Source organism: Stegodyphus dumicola, chromosome 9, assembly GCF_044657685.1.
Source record: "Stegodyphus dumicola isolate Sdum_Otavi_A_Nest chromosome 9, ASM4465768v1".
NCBI classification, from domain to species: domain Eukaryota; kingdom Metazoa; phylum Arthropoda; class Arachnida; order Araneae; family Eresidae; genus Stegodyphus; species Stegodyphus dumicola.
Genome location: NC_140776.1, coordinates 52,478,488 through 52,497,926, shown reverse-complemented (window position 1 = coordinate 52,497,926; position 19,439 = coordinate 52,478,488). Strand labels below are relative to the sequence as shown.

Sequence of the window (19,439 nt, the reverse complement as noted above, 5' to 3'; positions counted from 1 at the left end):
AAAAAAAGACTGAAACAAGAAAGATTAAATGACATCCAATTAATCACATCATAAAAGTATAAAAACAGTGTGCAGCATACAAGAATATGATCATTTTAAGTCAAGACAAACTCCTGGACCCAAGATGTGCTTCAAATTCTTCCTAAAAAGAAAGCACAGGCTCAGACAGCATAAACTATTCAATAATTAATCATCTATAGCAAAATAAACCTCTTCTGCAAATATTTCAACAAATTTCTCAGTACAAGTACATTCCAAAGGGCTTTCAAAACCGGCTGTCATACTTTTCCTAAAATGAGTCGGGATCCAGCTAATGCAAATTCCTACTGTCTGATTTGCTTACTCTCACCATAGGCAAAATATTTGAAAAAATCTGAAAATCACGCTTAAAAATCACTTGCATCACAGAAGAATTATCTTAGCCAGTATGTATTTAGAACAGGCAACTCAATTACACATTAATTGACAGAAGGGAAAAGTTTTAGAAAATAAAATCAATGGCTAACACATAGCATTTAATAGTATTGATTTAAACAGTGCCTTTGACACCTTATGGTGGTCAGCCATAAAACAAGTGGAGAAGAAGGAAAGTGGAGTGCTCAGTTAACATTTATATAGCTTTAAGTAAGTACAGTACAAAGTCTTTAATCCGGATGTCCATAATCCAGAATGATCTATAATCTGGACCTCAAAGCTACAAACTTTCTGTGCATGCATATCGTTTAAGTATGCGCATAATATGTTTACGCATGCACGTTTAATGTATAACGGACAGTATAAGCTAGGCTAAAATTATCTAATTATCTATTTCAGTTAATGTTGTAGATTGCGTCGTTCCTTAATCTTCTAATTGGATCCGGCTTATTATTTTTTGCAGACTGTTAGAGCAATTTTATAAAAAGTAAGCTTGAACTTTCGATTATGTCAAAAAGAGTTTCCAATTCTGAAGCTGCCAAAGGATCTACAAAGCTAAAGCATGTTTCGATGTCCATCAAACAAAAAGTGAAATTGCTGCAAAAAATGGATAAAGGCATGAAGAAAGTGACAGAGAGGTTAGTGAAAACGAAAAAATTTTCATTGACAAGTTAGTCTGTATTCAGCAATTACAGGACTTGAACAGCGGAACTTTGTAACTGAACAAGAAATTATGTCTGTTTATAGAATTAAAGAGAAAGTATTAGCACAAAAAACAAAGCAATTTAAACAACTTACATTGAAAGAATTGTTTTATAAAGTAAACAGATGAATATTAAGCTGCTGCTTTTTTTTTTAATTTTGATACCCTTTAGATCATAATTGCTTTTTATTTCATAAATTACGGTTTCATATTTTTAATTTTATAATTTCTGCATACCATCTTACCAAAATTAAACTGATGATCTATAATCCGGAAAAACCCCTAATCCGGAATTGCCGAAGTCCCGACGAGTCCGGATTAAAGATTTTGTACAGTATCTAATTCATCGCCATTGAATTATAGCACACAACAACGGAATCAATAAATATGATCAAACAAGATGTTGCCAAGGTTCTTGCACGAACCTCTTCTGTAGAATCTTACCTTCAATAAATCCTTACATTTCGGCTGGAACATACAGAGGGTGTTTACATTTTTGTGATGATTTTGCAAAGATTTATACATATATACAAACCTTAGAATTTTATTTTCTAATATGTTCAGTCTAATAGCGCTTTTTGTTGAACTATCATATTACATCTTGATTTCCAAGACAAAAGTTCTTTTCTTAAAGCATCAAAGTTGATTTCATTCCGCTCCTCCTTCACAATCTTCCATAATCCATGCAATGTTTTGGGATGCCACTAATAAAAAGCTTATTTTAAATGTCCAAATGGACAGTAATCCATAGAAGCCACATCAAGAGACTTTGATTAAGATGCATTTCAAGGTTAAGATGCTTCAATTTCAGTTTCATTTTTCATTTTTTCAAAAAATGGAGCAGTAGATTTAGAGGTATGGTCTGGAGCTTTATCCTGACGGAACTTAACACAGTGAAGATTGTTTGGATAAAGATGGAATTTTTTCTTTAAAAATGGACGCTCTATATATTTCTGATAGTAATCTAAATTAATTTTGACATTTTTTCCTAATTTTCCTATTTTAAGTTTTTCATTATAAGAGAATCCAGTAATAACCATAAAACCTTTAGAACTTTCCTTGTTTTCTCAGAACCAACATATTAGGTCTTTTTCTCCTCTTCTTCAGTAGTAAACTCATCTTTTTCTATTGCGATCAGATAAGTATATCCAAGCCTCATCACTTGTAACTATATATTTTCATTGTTTGCCTACCAAATAATTTTCATACAGCAATCTGCAAATGGCCTTACACTGAGCAACATGTCTCGCCGCTACGCGATAAACATCCTCATTTTTTTAATCAGCTTTAATTCAGATTTCATAATTTTGTTCCCAGTTCCCGCAGAGATAGTTAAAGATTCTGCAATAGCTCTTTGGGGACTGGATTTCCCTTTAAAAACATGAGATGCGACTAAAAATATAGTCTTTGATTCACAGTTTAATTTTCAGCGACATTTTAATGAAAAGAATATTTTTAATGCTGCATACAATAAATTGAACCTTATTCTAATTTGATGCCAGTCATGTTTGTATTTTAAAACTAATATTTAAATTTGTAGAGAACATCAGAATTGTTACAAAAATACGTAAACACCCTTTGTACTTGAATATCTGCTTATGGAGATGATGCAGCTTTCACTGTAAGAGGAAAAACAACTGATGAATTACAGAAGTCTGCAATAAATTTTACTCTCTTTGTAACGTTCTAAAATTTAAGTCACTGTACAGAAATCATACATCCTCCTAATCCCCCCAAAAAAAGGAGACTCACTGATGGCTTAGCCATCAATAACTCTAAATGGTAAAAGTTTGAAAACAGTAAGAAACTTTATTTTTGATGAAAAATTAACATGGATCCCACACTTCATGGAACTCAAAAAGTGTACCACCATAACAGCTAATCAACTCTAGCATTTATGAGAATACAAATGGAGATTGAATTCCACATTCAGAAGGTTCTATAGTCCACAGCTGTGGAAAAAATTGTAACATATAGTGCAGCAGTCTGGACTCAACCCATGTAAGGACGTAAAATCAAACATCTGGCCAGCATACAGAGACCCTTCTTACTTAACATCACTAGAGCCTACCGCACAACTTCTATCAATTCAGTCACAAATCTACAAATTCAAACTGTTCTTGCAAAGATTTACCTTTGCACATAATAACTGAAAAAGCAGCAGGTTGTCAGCTAGTCAAATAACTGCAAAAACCAGCAACCATAAATGATGAAGTATTTCACCCAGATAATGAAACCCAAGCTTCACACAAAGCACATATGTCCTTCACAAAAAGACATAGAAACCAAAATCAAATTCAACAACACAGATTCCACCTCAATTACTGAATTTAAAATTTATACAGATTGTTCAAAAGTTGGGCACAAGGTTGGAAATGCTTTTGCATTACTACATCATGAACAAATGGGATATCAGTAGAAAGGTCACCTACAATGCAACAATAGTGTCTTGTAAAGTAAGCAGTAGTTTAGCTAAGGCAATACAATATATACATAGAAAGCAACTTTATAATGTCAAAATGAAAATTGATAGTCTCTCTCCACTACAGACAATTTTAAATTTATAACACCCTTTGCCAGTGCTGCCATACAAAACAACTTAAGAAAACCTAAAAATCATAAATATCACACTGTAATTGATTAAAGCATGTGCTGGCAGTCACGGCAACAAGATAGCAGATCGCCTAGCAAAAGATGCTGCAACAGGAACAACAGCTGCCTGAAATGAAATCTTAAGGCCCCCACCTCAAGAAAAGCCTAAAATTACAGCCAAAAGACAAATAAGAGTGGAACCTTAGTGATATAGGCCGGAAGAACATTATTATCACACTGCATATGTAGACATACTACACCGTAATATTAATAATCTGCAGCTAGTAAAACACGGGACATCGTCTATTGGTTTCACTACATACGCATAACAATATTAAGTACACACCCTCTAGAGCAAAAAAAAATTTAAACAATTTATTAATATTGAATTTTGAATAACACTAATTTTTTTGACATCATCTTTAAATTAATCCTTATCTTCTTTCAAAATGCCTTGATGCATTGATTTTATGCGAGGGAATAAAAAATAGTTTCATGAAGTTTGGTTTGGCTTATTCATTTTTTTAGCCAAATACTGCAGAACAAGGTTGGAAAGTGGTGCATTATTCTCTACGTGTCAACTTAGTTGTAATATAGCTCAGATCAATTTGATCTAATGTCTTTAGAGACTTGAAAACTGTGACATTATGCTGACCAGTAATAGTTGCATGCTTAAGCACTGCATTTTGAAAAACCATATCAAGATACCTTACGAAATAATTATCACTTTTCCAATTGGTTTTGTGACTTCGAAATGGCAATTCCACGCTGTGCTTGCCTATTTGCTATCAGAATTGTAACGTTATAGTCAGTACTCATCAGCACTAATAATGGACTTTAAAGTTCCCAATACACTTGTGTGCACTTACTCGTCGGTCACAAATGCGTCTCAAGCAAATGATCATGAAAAAAGATGATGTGCTATTATGAACAAATACAAAAATCTCTGTCAGTCAATCAACAATTTCAGTGTTGCCACATTTCATATATTTCAGCAACAGATTTCTGCAAACAAATGCAAAACTTCAAGTACTGGTCATCTCTAACAGAATCTATCTGCAGGTGAAAAAGAATTCATTGTATATTTGTGCTTTATTCCAGACAAATGCACTGCAAGATTTATAGTCTACTCACATTAAGCTGATTTCTGCATTGCTGCTGTACATGGGGAGGGGGAAAAAAGTGTTGCCAGTTTTTTCAAAACACATCAATTTCACATTTTGGCAAAATCTTGCTGCTCTCTCTTTTTAAATATTTGAAGACGCATTAGCAAACAAAAAGCACTAAAAATGGTCACAATTGTTCCAGCAAATAATAGTGGTTGAACGTTGGTGTTCACATGGGAGAGGAAAGCTTAGAAACATTCCTTTTTCTTGTAAAATGGAATCGAACTTTCTTGGTATGGTATCCTTCCAAAAAGAGTTATACCATATATGGATGCATTGTACTTACAATCTCCCCCCCCCCTCAATGTTTTCGACTAGATCACATGAACTGAATAAATATAACTCAAAGCAAAATTATCCTGAATCAATGTAAGCAAACATATAGTCAGCATTTTTTCCCCTTAAAAGAGGAAAAAAAAAAAAAAAAGTGTTTGTTTTTGGTTACAGTTTAAACAGCAGATGCCAATTCTTTGAAGCATTTTTAACGTTAGGGGGGGGAAATCCTTTGTAATATATTTTGAGAAAGGAGGAGAACACACACAAAGGGATAAATGTAAAGAACAAGAGTCAGGGTTGCCACTTAAAGAGGAGAATGAAATTCCCTGACTTTTCCAGGTGTGTTTGGAGAAAATTCCAGTCTACCCGCAAAGTGCGCGTTGGCTGCGCTGAGAGATAAATTAATTATGGTACCACTTGAAAACACAAAAATTTGCTAATTGCATATGACTTATTATATATATAATCCTGAAAGCATTAACTATTGTTACGTAATTTCTCTTTCTTCTGATTATTCTGACACCAGTTGTTATGTTATTTTCTTCCTTCACGTTCGTACGGGGTTCGTTCGAAGCACACTTTATTTAGCCAATATTAATCAGGACAGCTCGAAAACACTTTTACAGTCGTCGAAGATCTACTATAAACATGCTGGAACAATCAGCGACACAGCTTTCAGGTTATCACGGTGGAGACAGCTACCTGCACTACATGCAAAGCACCTGACTGCTTTCCGGAGTACAGCTCCCGACTCTGCTTGGTCATTCTCGGAACTCCACGTACTCTCGAGACTCTCCACGCTACAACTTGCGATGCACTCGACAACACACGAGCACAGCTCCTGACTCTTCAGTTCAGTCTTTCCCGGAGCTCAACACGCTCTCTCGACGATGCATTAATCGCGATACACTAACAGACTCCTTCGGTGGACTCGACGATCCACTCGGCACTCGCTGCCCGGCTGTCAACTCGATCGACTCCGCAGGATTCACTCGCTAGACGAGACACACTTACTCGATAAGAGACGCACACTTCCTCTCGATGAAGCACACTTACTGACTGCGGACCAGCAAGGTTTATATAGCTTTCGGCTTGTGTTCGGGAACATTCTGGACTAAACCGGTAAGAATTCGTTCCAGAAGGTTCTCCAACCGACCATGGTATACTGCCAAATTTGTCGCCAAATAGGTGATTTCTCACCAAATGTGGCAACACCTGCCCTCCTTGCTATTTTATGGCAACCCTAAAACTGCTTTGCGGGGAAGCCATCTCACAGGACCTTTCCATTTCGTAACACTGCCTCCTCCTAAGGACTGCATGTCCCGGGCAGTACAACCCTTGGTCAGAAGCCAAATTCGATACAATCAATTCGCTTTAAAACATACATATAACACAACTAAAGAAACAAATATTTACCCTATATACAAGTTATATACACAAATTAGATACATAACAATTTTAAATTATATATATTAAAGTTCTGAATGAATTTCAGTCTCAGTCTATTCACTAAAATATACCCGGGTCAAATACTTTTCCACTGTAGTTCTCAGATGCATTTCTGTTTTGCATATCACAGTATGAAGATTCAGTCCTTTCAGACTTTTCATCTACAGGAAAATCTAAAACAATTCGTACACCACGCTGTAGATCATTCGAAGCATGCGCTAGATCACCTCGGTATCATTAGCAGATGATACGTGCTTATTTACCTCTATTTCCTGAAAACCAGTTCCGATGTTTGCACCAGGGTCACGAATAGAATCCGATCTTTTAAAAGCAGAAGTATCCGGGTTTGGAATCAAGTCCTTTTCTGTAAAACCTGCACTATGAGACGCACACATGGTTTGCGAAGTGGGCGAATTTTCTTGCAATACTGGAGTAAACTGCTTAAGCTGCACATCAGCTTCTCCCATCTCTGCATCACATGCACTTTCAGATGGTTCAACACTTACTGCCTGCGACTTCGTAACTTCACTATCAGTTTTGACGAACTTAACAGTTCTATTTTCATTTTCTTCCACTTCAAGCACTTGAGAATCAAAATCTACTTTCCCGTCTTTTATTTCTTTATGTTTTCATTCTTTATCTTTAATCCCATTAGTTGTTTCATCTTTCATTTCTTGATCTTCCTCAGACAGTTCATTAGCTACTTTCTTCATCCTTTGATTCTTCAGAAGTCACTTCTCTCCTTTCCACATCATCTTTGATGGCTCTAGTTTTTTCTGTAAGCTCCACTGTCATCTGTCGGAGTTGCTCTCGCACCTTTTCTTGGCCGACATTTAATTCTTCTCGTCAGGTGTTCTTCTCTTCCAGTGTAGCTTTCATCTCCTTCAGTCCGGCTTTCAACTCAGCCCTGATTTCTTGATATCCGGCTTTCATTTCAGCTCTCATCTCTTGATATCCGGCTTTTATCTCAGCCCTCATCTCGGCTAAGAAGTCTATCAAAGTCTTCATTTCCTCCACCATGGTTTTTTCTCTTCAAGGCGGGTCACTGGCATTCAATCTCAAACCCCACTCCTGACACCAAACGTTACGTAATTTCTCTTTCTTCTGATTATTCTGACACCAGTTGTTACGTTATTTTCTTCCTTCACGTTCGTATGGGGTTCGTAGGTTTGGAGAGAATAACGACACTTGATTAAGTATCGAAACACACTTTATTTAGCCAATATTAATCAGGATGGCTCGAAAACACTTTTACAGTCGTCGAAGATCTACTATAAACATGCTGGAACAATCAGCGACACAGCTTTCAGGTTATCAGGCTATCACGGTGGAGACAGCTTCCTGCAAAGCACCCGACTCTGCTTTCCGGAGTACAGCTCTCGACTCTGCTTGGTCATTCTCGAGACTCTCCACACTACAACTCGCGATGCACTCGATGACACACGAGCACAGCTACTGACTCTTCGGTTCAGTCTTTCCCGGAGCTCAACACGTTCTCTCAACGATGCATTAACAGACTCCTTCAGTAGACTCGACTACCCACTCGGCACTCCCTGCCCGGCTGTCAACTCGATCGACTCCGCAGGGATTCACTCGCTAGACGAGACACACTCACTCTCGATAAGAGACACACTTACTCGATAAGAGACGCACACTTCCTCTCGATGAAGCACACTTACTGACTGCGGACCAGCAGGGTTTATATAACTTTCAGGTTGTGTTTGGAAACATTCTGGACTAAACCGGTAAGAATTCGTTCCAGAAGCTTCTCCAACCGTCCATGGTATACTGCCGATTTTGTCGCCAAATGGGTGATTTCTCACCAAATGTGGCAACACCTGCTCTTACTATTTTATGGCAACCCTAAAACTGCTTTGCGGGGAAGCCATCTCAACGCGCCTTTACATTTCGTAACACTATTATAGCTATAATAGGAGTTGTTTTCTCCACTGAAGATTGAGATTAGAATCTGCCCAATCTGGATTAAAAAATACGTTTTTTTTGCAGACATTATGCAGCTAAACGAAAGAAAGAAATCTATTTAATGATATTTTAAAATAAATTCAGGTACTTTATATTTATTTAGCAGCATACATAAACAAAAATATGTGCATTAAATTTTGTGATAATATGTCATCATATTTATTTAGTTTCAGAATTATGCCAGAGAAATTTGCCTGAAATTTTAAAGTATTATTAACTAATAATAAATAAATTTAGAGGAAAGAAGAACATTAAATGATATAAATAACATTAAAATGAAGTTAATTACTTAAAAATTGAATTACAATAATCAGTGCTATTTTGGCGAATATTAAACGTTAGCCTAGATGACTGATTACTATTTTTTTATTTTACTGCAAAATGAAAAAGAAAGCAGTTATTAAAATGAAAAAAAAAGTAGTTTAAAAGATTTTGCGGTAAAATCCTAGTCTTCGCTATGGCCTTTGTACAATATTGAAAACTGCCACCAACACCAAAATGACCGGTTTACTACCCAACACCTTCTTAAACAGACTAAGAGACAGAAAGAGGTAACTGTTGTTACTGCTCATCATAATATCGCCAAATCCAATGTATACTGTACATGGAGGTTAAAATTAAAAAAAAAATATGTATTGTTAAGACAAAAAAAACTTCTCTGCAACAGGAATGGTTCCATCCCAACGTAGAGCGAATATGCGTGAAATATCTGTCGCTGAAGCTTGTGAAGTTCGAAGGTCAAGTTTATCAAGAGTACATAAAACGAATATAGTTTTAAATTTTCTTAAACTTTAAAGGAAAAGAAAATATTTTTTGCACGAGTAAATTAATTAATAGATTAGCTATTCTGAGCAAAAAAAAGTACAAAAATCCGAGTATAAATTATTGCGAAAGTCAAAGAGCGTTTCTTCTTAACACATGCTTCACAATTTCCTGTACACATCGCAGAGGGAGAAATTCTTGCCATCAGGTTCCATCGCCAAATCCCTTGGCGAGTTTTTTCCTCTGCTTTCTAGCGGCACTATAGCAAACTGATTTATATTACGTCTATGGAACCTTTCTTTACATAGACATTCTTGCATTAGAACAGAGTACATGGGGGCTATTCTGGCCTCCATGGCACCGTATATTAAGATTAAACCGATTTTGTTGTGTACGAGAATGGGAAGGTATTTTCTTTAGTTCAACATAACCTGCAGATGCGAGTCTTAGGATTCTCGAGGTTACTGGAAACCAAACTTGCCGGAAACTTGCTTTGCCTTTCTAAAAGACAATCTCATTGGAGAAAATTGGCTCTATGCCAGCTGCCCCAATGACACTCATCCGACACATAATTTCGCTAACAAAGTTATCGCTTCCAACATTGGCACAAAACTCGCTTTTTTGGGGGATTGCAATATGATATTCCCTGACTTTTCTAGATTTTGACTAAAATATTTAAATTACCTGACTTTTTTGGTCAATTTTCGAATTCCCTGACTTTTTCCAGTTTTCCCGCTTTTCCTGGTAGCGTGGCAACCCTGAAGAGTAATAGTAGGAGCACACTTATTTTGAGGACAGAAATTGTTGTATGCATAGTAACTGGTGTGAAAGTGCACTGCAGCGCAGTAATAACAGTTTTCCATGAGTAAATGTAATACAGCATTAAAAGCCATCAGTCTGAATATATGATAAATGATTATTCAAAATACATCATAGTTGCATTGCAATTTTGATAGATTTGACTAGTACAAAAATTTATAGCAATCATATTTTGTTGATGTGTTGTTCTAAAGCACAATTCCCCCCCCTCCTGCCAAATAAATTGATACCCTTCCATAATTAAATTTTAACTGCACACATTTTAATAAAAATTCACTAACTTAAAAAGAATTAACAAGGAAAAAATAATAATAAATATGTATAATGGCACTGTTTCAAGAAAAGATAGTCTTAAGGAAATACTTGGTCCCACATTTTATCTTGTATAAACATTTTGCCAGTCTCATATGAATACAAGTATTTATCTCTCTCATAAATACAGTTTCACTTTTAAATGATCAGAAAACTGTGGAAACCCTCATACAGCCCAGCAACACAGCTTTAATTCTAGCATATTACTGAATATGCATGAAACCTCTTGTAACATTTTTTTCTTGTACATATTTTGATAAAGCTGTTTTTACTTTAAACATTTACAAAATAAAGTTACACACTATGCCAACGTGTATAATTACATAACAGCATATTTACTTATACACACACACACAAAAAGGGGGTATATCTGTATTCTCTGACACTGAAATTCTTTTGAAACTGAGTCGGGTTCATCATTTAGCAGTATGTATCTTGTGCTCCAAGTGTTCAGTTGACAGAATGCAACTATGATTTTGGAAGAAACTTTTTGAAAAAATTTTTGGGTATGTGCCACTAATTTGTTTTGCCATTGAGGAATAATTATTGCAAAATTATATTTCATTCCAAAAATATGTCTGGAAGTAAGCAAAAAATCTTTTAAAGAAATTTATTTCTTTGGAGCTGAACAATTGCTAAAAGGAGAAAAGGTTCACACTGCAAAAAGCCTATAAATTTAAATAAGGCAACAGTGAGAACCATTAAAAAATATTTTAGAATGGACCCCTCTATTTTGCATCAGTTGTTTGTCTTGTATAATGCAGTTTCACACTACACTGTCTAGTCTATGGACCTATCTATGTGTTATAGGAGTTATACCTATATTTTAAAATACTATATATGTGTTATAGGAGAAATACTTATATTTTAAAATATATTACACCTGCAATGTAAGTCAGAGAGCACAATTTTTTTAATGATATGTAACTAAAGAATTTAATTCATTCACAAGTCCTGATTTTACTCTCTTTATAAATGCATCTTACCTTCATTTTGGAATTATGATCAGTTGAGTTTCTTTACATACTGAAATATTTCCCAGGATATTTAGTAAATTTTAAATTATACAAACATGTATTTATATTTAAGACTCCCATACAATTCTTAATATAAATTAGATGTACTTCCCCACATAAACACACATTAAACCGCACATAAACTATATTTCCAGAAAAATTCATCAATCATCTTTAAAAACTAATGGCTATAATTCATTCATATTCTACATTTAATAAAATATTTTTATGACATTTCAAAAAACTTTAAACCATAGGCAGGAAGAGTTGAAAATTGTTTAAATAAAACAAATTTCCTCTTGCATATATTAGTTTACATTACCAGATTTTTTCTCATTAGTATTTGAACTCTGCAATTCTTTTTGCACAGAGCATGCAGACTTTTCTTCATCAGCAGATACATCAGCTACAGATTTCTTTAATTTTGCTTCCAAATCTAAATTAAGACATAAAAAAGGCTTTATTATTTTTAAAAAAATTAAAGAACACAAAATGGAAATATATAGTCAAATATTATGCATATATGCCTTTCATAAAACTAGAAAACATATAAAAAGAGACCAGATCCTGAATTAAGACTTGCAAAATAACAAGAACAATGCCTTAGTGTCTAAGTTAGCAGCAATGCTTTCTGTATAAAAACCAAAAACTTGCCATACATTCCTGCAATAATATGAAACTGGCACGAAAGAGCTTAAAAAAAATTTGGAATATAGAATTTTTAAAAAAAGTGATAGAACATATTTGACTGAAATTAAATATAACTGGAATGTATAATTATTATATAATGTCTCTTAAGGTTTAACACAATGAGGCACAAGGTTCTTAACTAAAAATCCACAGGAAAGAGATTTTACCACAAATTGCTTGAAATTCACACTTCTTTCCAAGCAAAAATAAGGAAGAAATACATAACTTTGGATTTTTGTAACAGAAATTATGAATACTTTATGTGCAAAATACAAACCTATCAATAACACAGTGGTTCTCATGGCTGGCAATGCAAGAGATTAAATCTTATTTCAGCATTTCAAGTTGTTAAGTTCTGTTATTTGCAATTTCCATGGTTAAATTGTTTATCATGTTTCAGCAAAAGTGAAATAAGTGATATAATAAGAAATAAAATACAGTGCAATCTTGGATCAAAAACAACTCATTTCAAGAACACATTATCTGAACAAAAAAGGGGGGAAATTAATTATAATTTAAGAAACAATCCTTAAATGATGAACACAAAACCAACAATATATATTTTTAAAGGTAATTTGTGACACATTAATAACACTCAGGGACTTCTGAAAACAACATTTTAATACTTTCCATTGCTAAACTTTCATCAACAAAACCTAACAGAAAGTGACTTACATGCATATGAACTCAAATTGGAAGAAATTATGGCCAGATAGAATTGCATGCACAGACTTTAAGTGCTCTGTCACTCTGGACTTCTTTTGTGATCTATGGTATATTGTACTTCCAAGCAAAACCAGGAATGTTTGGAACTTAACAATAAAGAACAGAAGAAGTCACTACAGGACAATAAAAATGAGTTCAGAAGAAAGAACTACAAGTTCAGAAGCAACAACAAAAAGCAATTACATTAAGAAATATCTTCAGAAGAAGAGCTAGAAATTGTAAAAAAGGATATGATGCAAAGTTTTCACATAACTAAATCAGTGTGATTAAAACAGTAGCAAGTTACAGTATCAGCTATTTCAATGATAAAGCCATTTCTCATTTTAGAAGCATTTTACAAGTAGGTAACAAATCACACTGAGCAATCTTGAGCCAAACAAAGGCTCAATGAGTCTCAAACCAAGTCAAATTACCTTTAAGGACAAAGAAAAGGTAAAAGAAGATGCCTTCTAAAAAGAATTGCCTAATGTTTTATGGACGGGGATGTCCATTCAAAAAAAGTAACATTTTCCTTATCATTTTTCACTTATGATGTACACTATCCTTCAAAAAGTTTTAAATTATCATGTTTTTGTCTATTTTATCTGTTTAACACTGTTCCCATCCTTTTTTGTTCTATATTTAATGACTTCAGTTTGGGGCTATGAACTTATGCAAGCTTATGTACAAAATACTGTCATAAAATTTAAATAAGCAATCATCTGTGAACCATGAACAAATAATCCATTTTAGGTTAATTCCTATAAGGAAAATTGTTTCAATTTACAATCGGTCTTTAAGAATGAATTAAGTTTGTTAACCCTTAGGGTACAGATTTATTTGAAAAAATTCTTCTGTTGACTTTTCACAAACAACATTCACTGAACTACTGGAAGAGACTTGCTCTTATAACCGATACCAATCATTTTTGCCATGAACAAGAATGTACATGTTTAATTTTGCCCTAGTCTGAATGCCGATTTAGATTCATTATCCATAACTTAGGCAAAACAAATGCATGACAAGTCGTCAAATGTACGTAAAGGGCTGATTAATCAAGATTTCACTGCAAGAATTTTAAGCAACAAAAGAGAACAGAGTAAAATTCTTAGATTGTTATATCGCAGAAAAATTCCATACACCCCTTAAAATACCCATACCTACATAGAATAAAATTGAGAAGTTACAACAGATTATAAATAATTAAGTTACTTTTTAAAGAAAGTAAAATCTGAAATTATTAACCACCCATCTACCACCCCCCCCCAAAAAAAAAAAAAAAAAAACACCCCACCTCTATCCCACATTTACTAAAATTCCGAGTTTAAAAGAAAAGTAATTCCAATTAATTCTTAGTTCAGAAATGCATATATCATGTGGTTAGATTAACTGAAAAAACAAAATAAGCACATATTGAGAACTCAACATAAGATGACTTAAAAGTTAGTTTAAATTCAACAGGAAAATTATACGTATTTTAATTAAGAATCCTTGGAAGAAAATGACTTTTAAAGCTGATTATTAGCATTTATAAATATGATTACTTCTAATACAACAAGTTTATATTTTGAAAATAAATATATAATGATGCACAGCATAACACCATCAAAGTAGAAAATTAAAAAAATTTCTTAAAAAAGCACAAACTAGATTTTACAGTGAAAACTGATGCCAATCTGAGCTTTATGACCCACAATTGAAAAAAAGTCTTAAAAAAGAAACTCAAATTAAAATGTAAAAGTAGGGATTGCTTTTCCAAAAAGGAATCCAAAAATTGTGCTTAATTTATTACCTTGCAAAATGAGACAGTCAAAATAATCAAAATCGCCAAATGTAAAACTTGAAGAATATTTTTAAATATTACAGCAAGAAATAAAAAAGTATAATTTTCACACAATTTTTACTAAAAAAATGCAACTTTAATAAATTACCATTAATTTAATTGCATGACATTAATGTTGTTTGTTTAAAAAATAATAACGAAAATTCATAAATTATCAAGTCAATTTTAGAAGCTGAAGAGTTCTCAAATCACTAAAATGTTAACTAATCACCAAACTGAGTAACAATGGCAGTATTCAGATTACAAAATACGATTTGTAATAAAGATATTCAAAAAATTCATGTGATAGCCCAAATATCTGCCCTAATAAATAGAAATCTCGTTGGCCAGATCTAGCAGAAATTTTACACTATGGATTTTTTTTTTTAACATCAAATCATATTTTACTAGATCTATAAAGAATTAATTTTGGAACTCATACACAAAAAGATACATAATCAAAATACTAAACAGTAGGGTGGAATTCTTTATTTGCTTACAATCCCTCCCCAAGAAATAGCATCTAATTATCTATGTTCCTTTGAATGCTAGTTGGATTTTGCTCATATTAGTGCAGTATTAGGTTTCTGAACATATTTAGGATACGAGTTCTCATTTTAAGCAGGGTTTTAAATAAAATAATAATAATAAATAAATAAATAAATAAATACTCTCAAATTGTGAATTTAAGTAAACAATTAAGTCCACTTAATTTTATTACTAGTTTTGTATACTGTCGTAACAGTACGTACTGTTTTAATTATTTATTTGTTTTAAGTGTTGGATTTAAGATAATAATTTTAAAGTGCAGTTTTCTGTAATTAAATCTGTGGCTACATACTTTGTATATACATGCTCATTTCTTATATACAATTGTAGATCTTTTGATTTTGAATCCAACAATGTTTAAATTTAGATAAAAATAGAGTAGAACTTCAAATACAGGCAGAAACCCTCATGACAAACTTTGATGACAATTTATTCACTGAGTTGTTTACAGCTGTTACTTTTGCTGTGCACTCATTACCAGTTTTTTCCTGCACATCTGGAGTAAATGTTTGAAGAAATTTGCATGAACCCATAGTTTGCAACATTTGGTGAAAGAAGTTGAGATCTTTGTGAATGCCGATAACCAGGAAGACTGGAAAAGAAGTTGAAAGCTGTTGTGCAAATGAGTTCTGCATGTTCCATCAAAACTAAGAACACAAACTAAATACTGCAGAGATGAGAAATAAAGCAGTAGTGAATGCTGCTGAAAAGACGGAAAAGAAAAACTTCATAAAAGTGGCAGTAGTAGAAATGAAAGAAACTAACTCATCAACCCTCTCTGAGATCAAGAACTCCATCTAAGCGAATGTTGTTCAGATAATGTCAGAAATGAGCAATAAGTACTACTGTCTGAGACATTAAAGAAAGCACTGCTGTTGTTAAGAGAAATTATTGAATGCAAAAATAGCCATTCAACAAGAAAAATTTGAAAAAGAGTTACAATGCATATCAAGAAATTATTACAATTAATGAGAGACTCAAAAGAAATTCAAAGATTCTAGAAGAAATTCCTGGAACTGGCTCATTGTGTAAATAATGCCCCAGTTCAACCTTTCATGATAATGCTCTATCTTGTTCTGCTAATAGATGCCAATTCAGTCATCCTTATCCCATAATTAAGCTTGTCATATGATAAGATATCATTGCAGAATGCATACAAATATGAAATGACTTTGCAAGCCAATCAATGGCACGCCATTTTCAAAGCCTTAAATCAGCTGCTTTATGAGGAGAAGCAGCAAGCATTCTTCACTTCCAGCCAGAAAATGATCAGATGTTGGCCCCTTAGTAATTGCTTTACAGCTGTGCTTCAAAAATAGCAAACTCAGAGATGCTAATTTAAAACTCAGTTCTTGAAAATGCAAATTATTTCAATGAAAAGTTAGCTATCTTCATCAAATTATCTCTGCTGAAGGTGTATGCACAAATGCAGAAGAAATCAAAGCTGCTTGTGACTGATGTTGCCCTCAAGACATTCATCAATACAGAAGCTTTCTTGGCCTTCCACTGAAGGTTTATTAGAAGTTTCCTAAAATCATAGAGCATTTACATCACACAACCTTTAACAAGAAATTGACAATCAAGAGCATGTTATAGCCCATTTTACTAAAAAACTCCCGAAGTCATGAAGACATTATTGCATAATCACTAGAAAAGTACTGTTAGCCACTGTCAAGACAATAGGACATTTCCATTATAAACACTATGGCTGCAAATTCCTCCGGTGCATCAAACACCTCTGGTGCCTCTTTATGTTGATTAGTTAATTTCAAAAATCCAGAAATCTAAGCACTTAGATGGATCCATCGGCTACATGAATAAGTCATGAAAATTCAATACTGCATAGAATCTTGCATGGGACTGCCAATAACTCTTTCAATAAAACCTTGGGCAGAAAAGTACAAATATTTTCGAAAGCCAATGAAAAATAAGCCTTTTAAATTTCCAGCCATTGGACAAATTAATGCACGCTCCATAAAATCACAGAAAATGATCTTTGCAGCAAGGAAAAGCTGAGAAAGGCCCAAATGGATGATCCTAAATTCAGACCAATACTGGAATATATGGAAACAGTGAATGTAAACCCAGATAACAAGAAATGGTGTCCAATGATGGAAAGATAATGGTTTCTATATGATTCAGCTCTCCCAAATTCACCCCGAACAAAGAACTAATTCATATCTGCCATATTTAAAGGACTATATAGGATTCTTGGTGTGGAAAACACTCAAGCCATTCTTTCACATCCACAGACAATATAGTGAGGAATTAAACAACATTAGACAATCTCTCCTCTATTTGTAACCTGGAGCCAGAAGGACTGTGACCAAAACCTGCCATTATTCCTGCTAGCTGTTCAGACGGGAATGAATACAGTAATCAGTATTGCTCACTGCTGTACTGAAGAGCTTGAGTTAAAATCTCATAGAAAGCATGGATGTTTTTAAATGTAAACTGTCTGTACTTCAAGAGGGCACTTAGAATACACAGTGAACAAAAATCCTCTTGAAAGACTGGTCTCCTTTCAGGGGGAGACGAGGGCTGGGAGACCAATGGACTGCATCCCGGGACGTTTTCCTCAGAATTCCATCCAGGGCAAATTCTCAACAGTTAGCAAGACCCAGTGATACCTAACATGTTTACTTAGATGCATAAATGCAAGCCTTGCTTTAACATGCACACTGTACAAATAAAAGGGGAGAAGGAGACAGTTCTGTATCTGCCATTCTACTGGACCGATTGACGAAATTCAAATTGTGTTTTCTATGTATTGAAAGTGCGACTTAAAATGTATATTAGATTTATAAATAGCATTATTCTAACATACATATTTTGACACAAAATCGGACTTTTTCTGAAATAACATACCCATTCTTTTCCACATTTCGATTCTATGACTCAAATTATGCCTAAATATTAAATTTTGTAAAATTTGGTGGGAAATTTATGGACAAAATAAAAAATTTGTCTTAGCACATTTCTTTCAGTTTGCGCCAAGAATAATTCAGTTGGCAAGCTTCTTAATTTATAACAACCTATTTTCCTTTGCCTTTTATCTTTGTGCACGAGCAGGAAAAAGTCATTGTTCATACTTTCAAATAATTTCAAAAGTGCATAAACCACACTTTCATTATTATCACTTATAATAAATACACCAAATTTCAAAATGTAAATTCATATATATCGTAGGATATTTTGAATAAAAAACTCTTAATTTTTTGCAAGTTTGCTTATATATACACCTACTTTAAGATGATAGCAAAAATTTTAGAGGCTATAATACAAAATTTTTTTGAAAAATTTATAAAAATTATTTAAAAATACAAAATTTAAATCATAAAAAACTGGCGATTTTATTTGGAATGAATCTAAATTTCGAAATATGAATGAATCAAACAAGCTTAATAAAAAAGAGCTGTTAATAAATATATATCAAATTCAATTAACACTGAGGATCTAAAATTTTGAGACGTAATTTTTTAAAAACGACTTGTTCAGTTTTTTTTTTTTTTTTTTTTTTTTTTTTTTTAAACTTGGCAGTCTGGCATAATTTGAGTTGTAGAATTTAAATATGGAAAAAAAATTGGCATGTTATTTCAGAAAAGTCTGATTTTGTGTCAAAATACCTACATTAGAACAATGCTATATATAAATCTAATACATATCCTAAGTTGCTCTTTCGAGACATGAAAATGCAAGTTGAACTTCATCAATCGGCCCAGTAGAACGGAAGCTGTTCCATTTCTTTTCCACAGTGTACCTGTTATTCTTGCAAATATATTGGAGTGCAATCCATAAGATTACAGAAATTTCTTTATTGCAAATGGAGAAATTCTCGAAGTCCTTGGATATCACTGGTCGTGATCTTCACCTGCAAGTGGATTACTTTTTAGATGACCAGACTGGACTATTGAACTGGACTTCCATTATTCACCTAAGGAGTACCTTGAAAACTTGCAGAAAACATTCACTGGTTCATCAGGAAAATAATCAATACAGTGACAAACAAGATAAAGAGGAGATATAAATGCCAAAACTAGACATACACACTCCCACCCATAGACACATGCACTGACTAAAAAAAAAAAAAAAAAAAAAAAAAAAAAAAAAAAATCTTTTTCTAAACTACAAGTAAGTGCACTATGAAAGACATTACTATGATAATGAGGGTTAACAGTTTC

At 33.5% G+C, this 19,439-nt stretch overlaps 1 protein-coding gene across 3 annotated transcripts in view; it reads right to left on the bottom strand.

Annotated features, from left to right (window-relative positions):
* LOC118181322 (uncharacterized) overlaps positions 1-19,439 on the bottom strand; it is a 104,417-nt gene that overhangs the window by 25,803 nt on the left and 59,175 nt on the right. For all 3 annotated transcript variants that reach the window (XM_085823431.1, XM_085823433.1, XM_085823432.1), the window contains one exon: positions 11,815-11,928. In XM_085823431.1, coding sequence (XP_085679557.1) covers positions 11,815-11,928 — 114 coding nt within the window. The remainder of the gene's footprint in view (positions 1-11,814; positions 11,929-19,439) is intronic.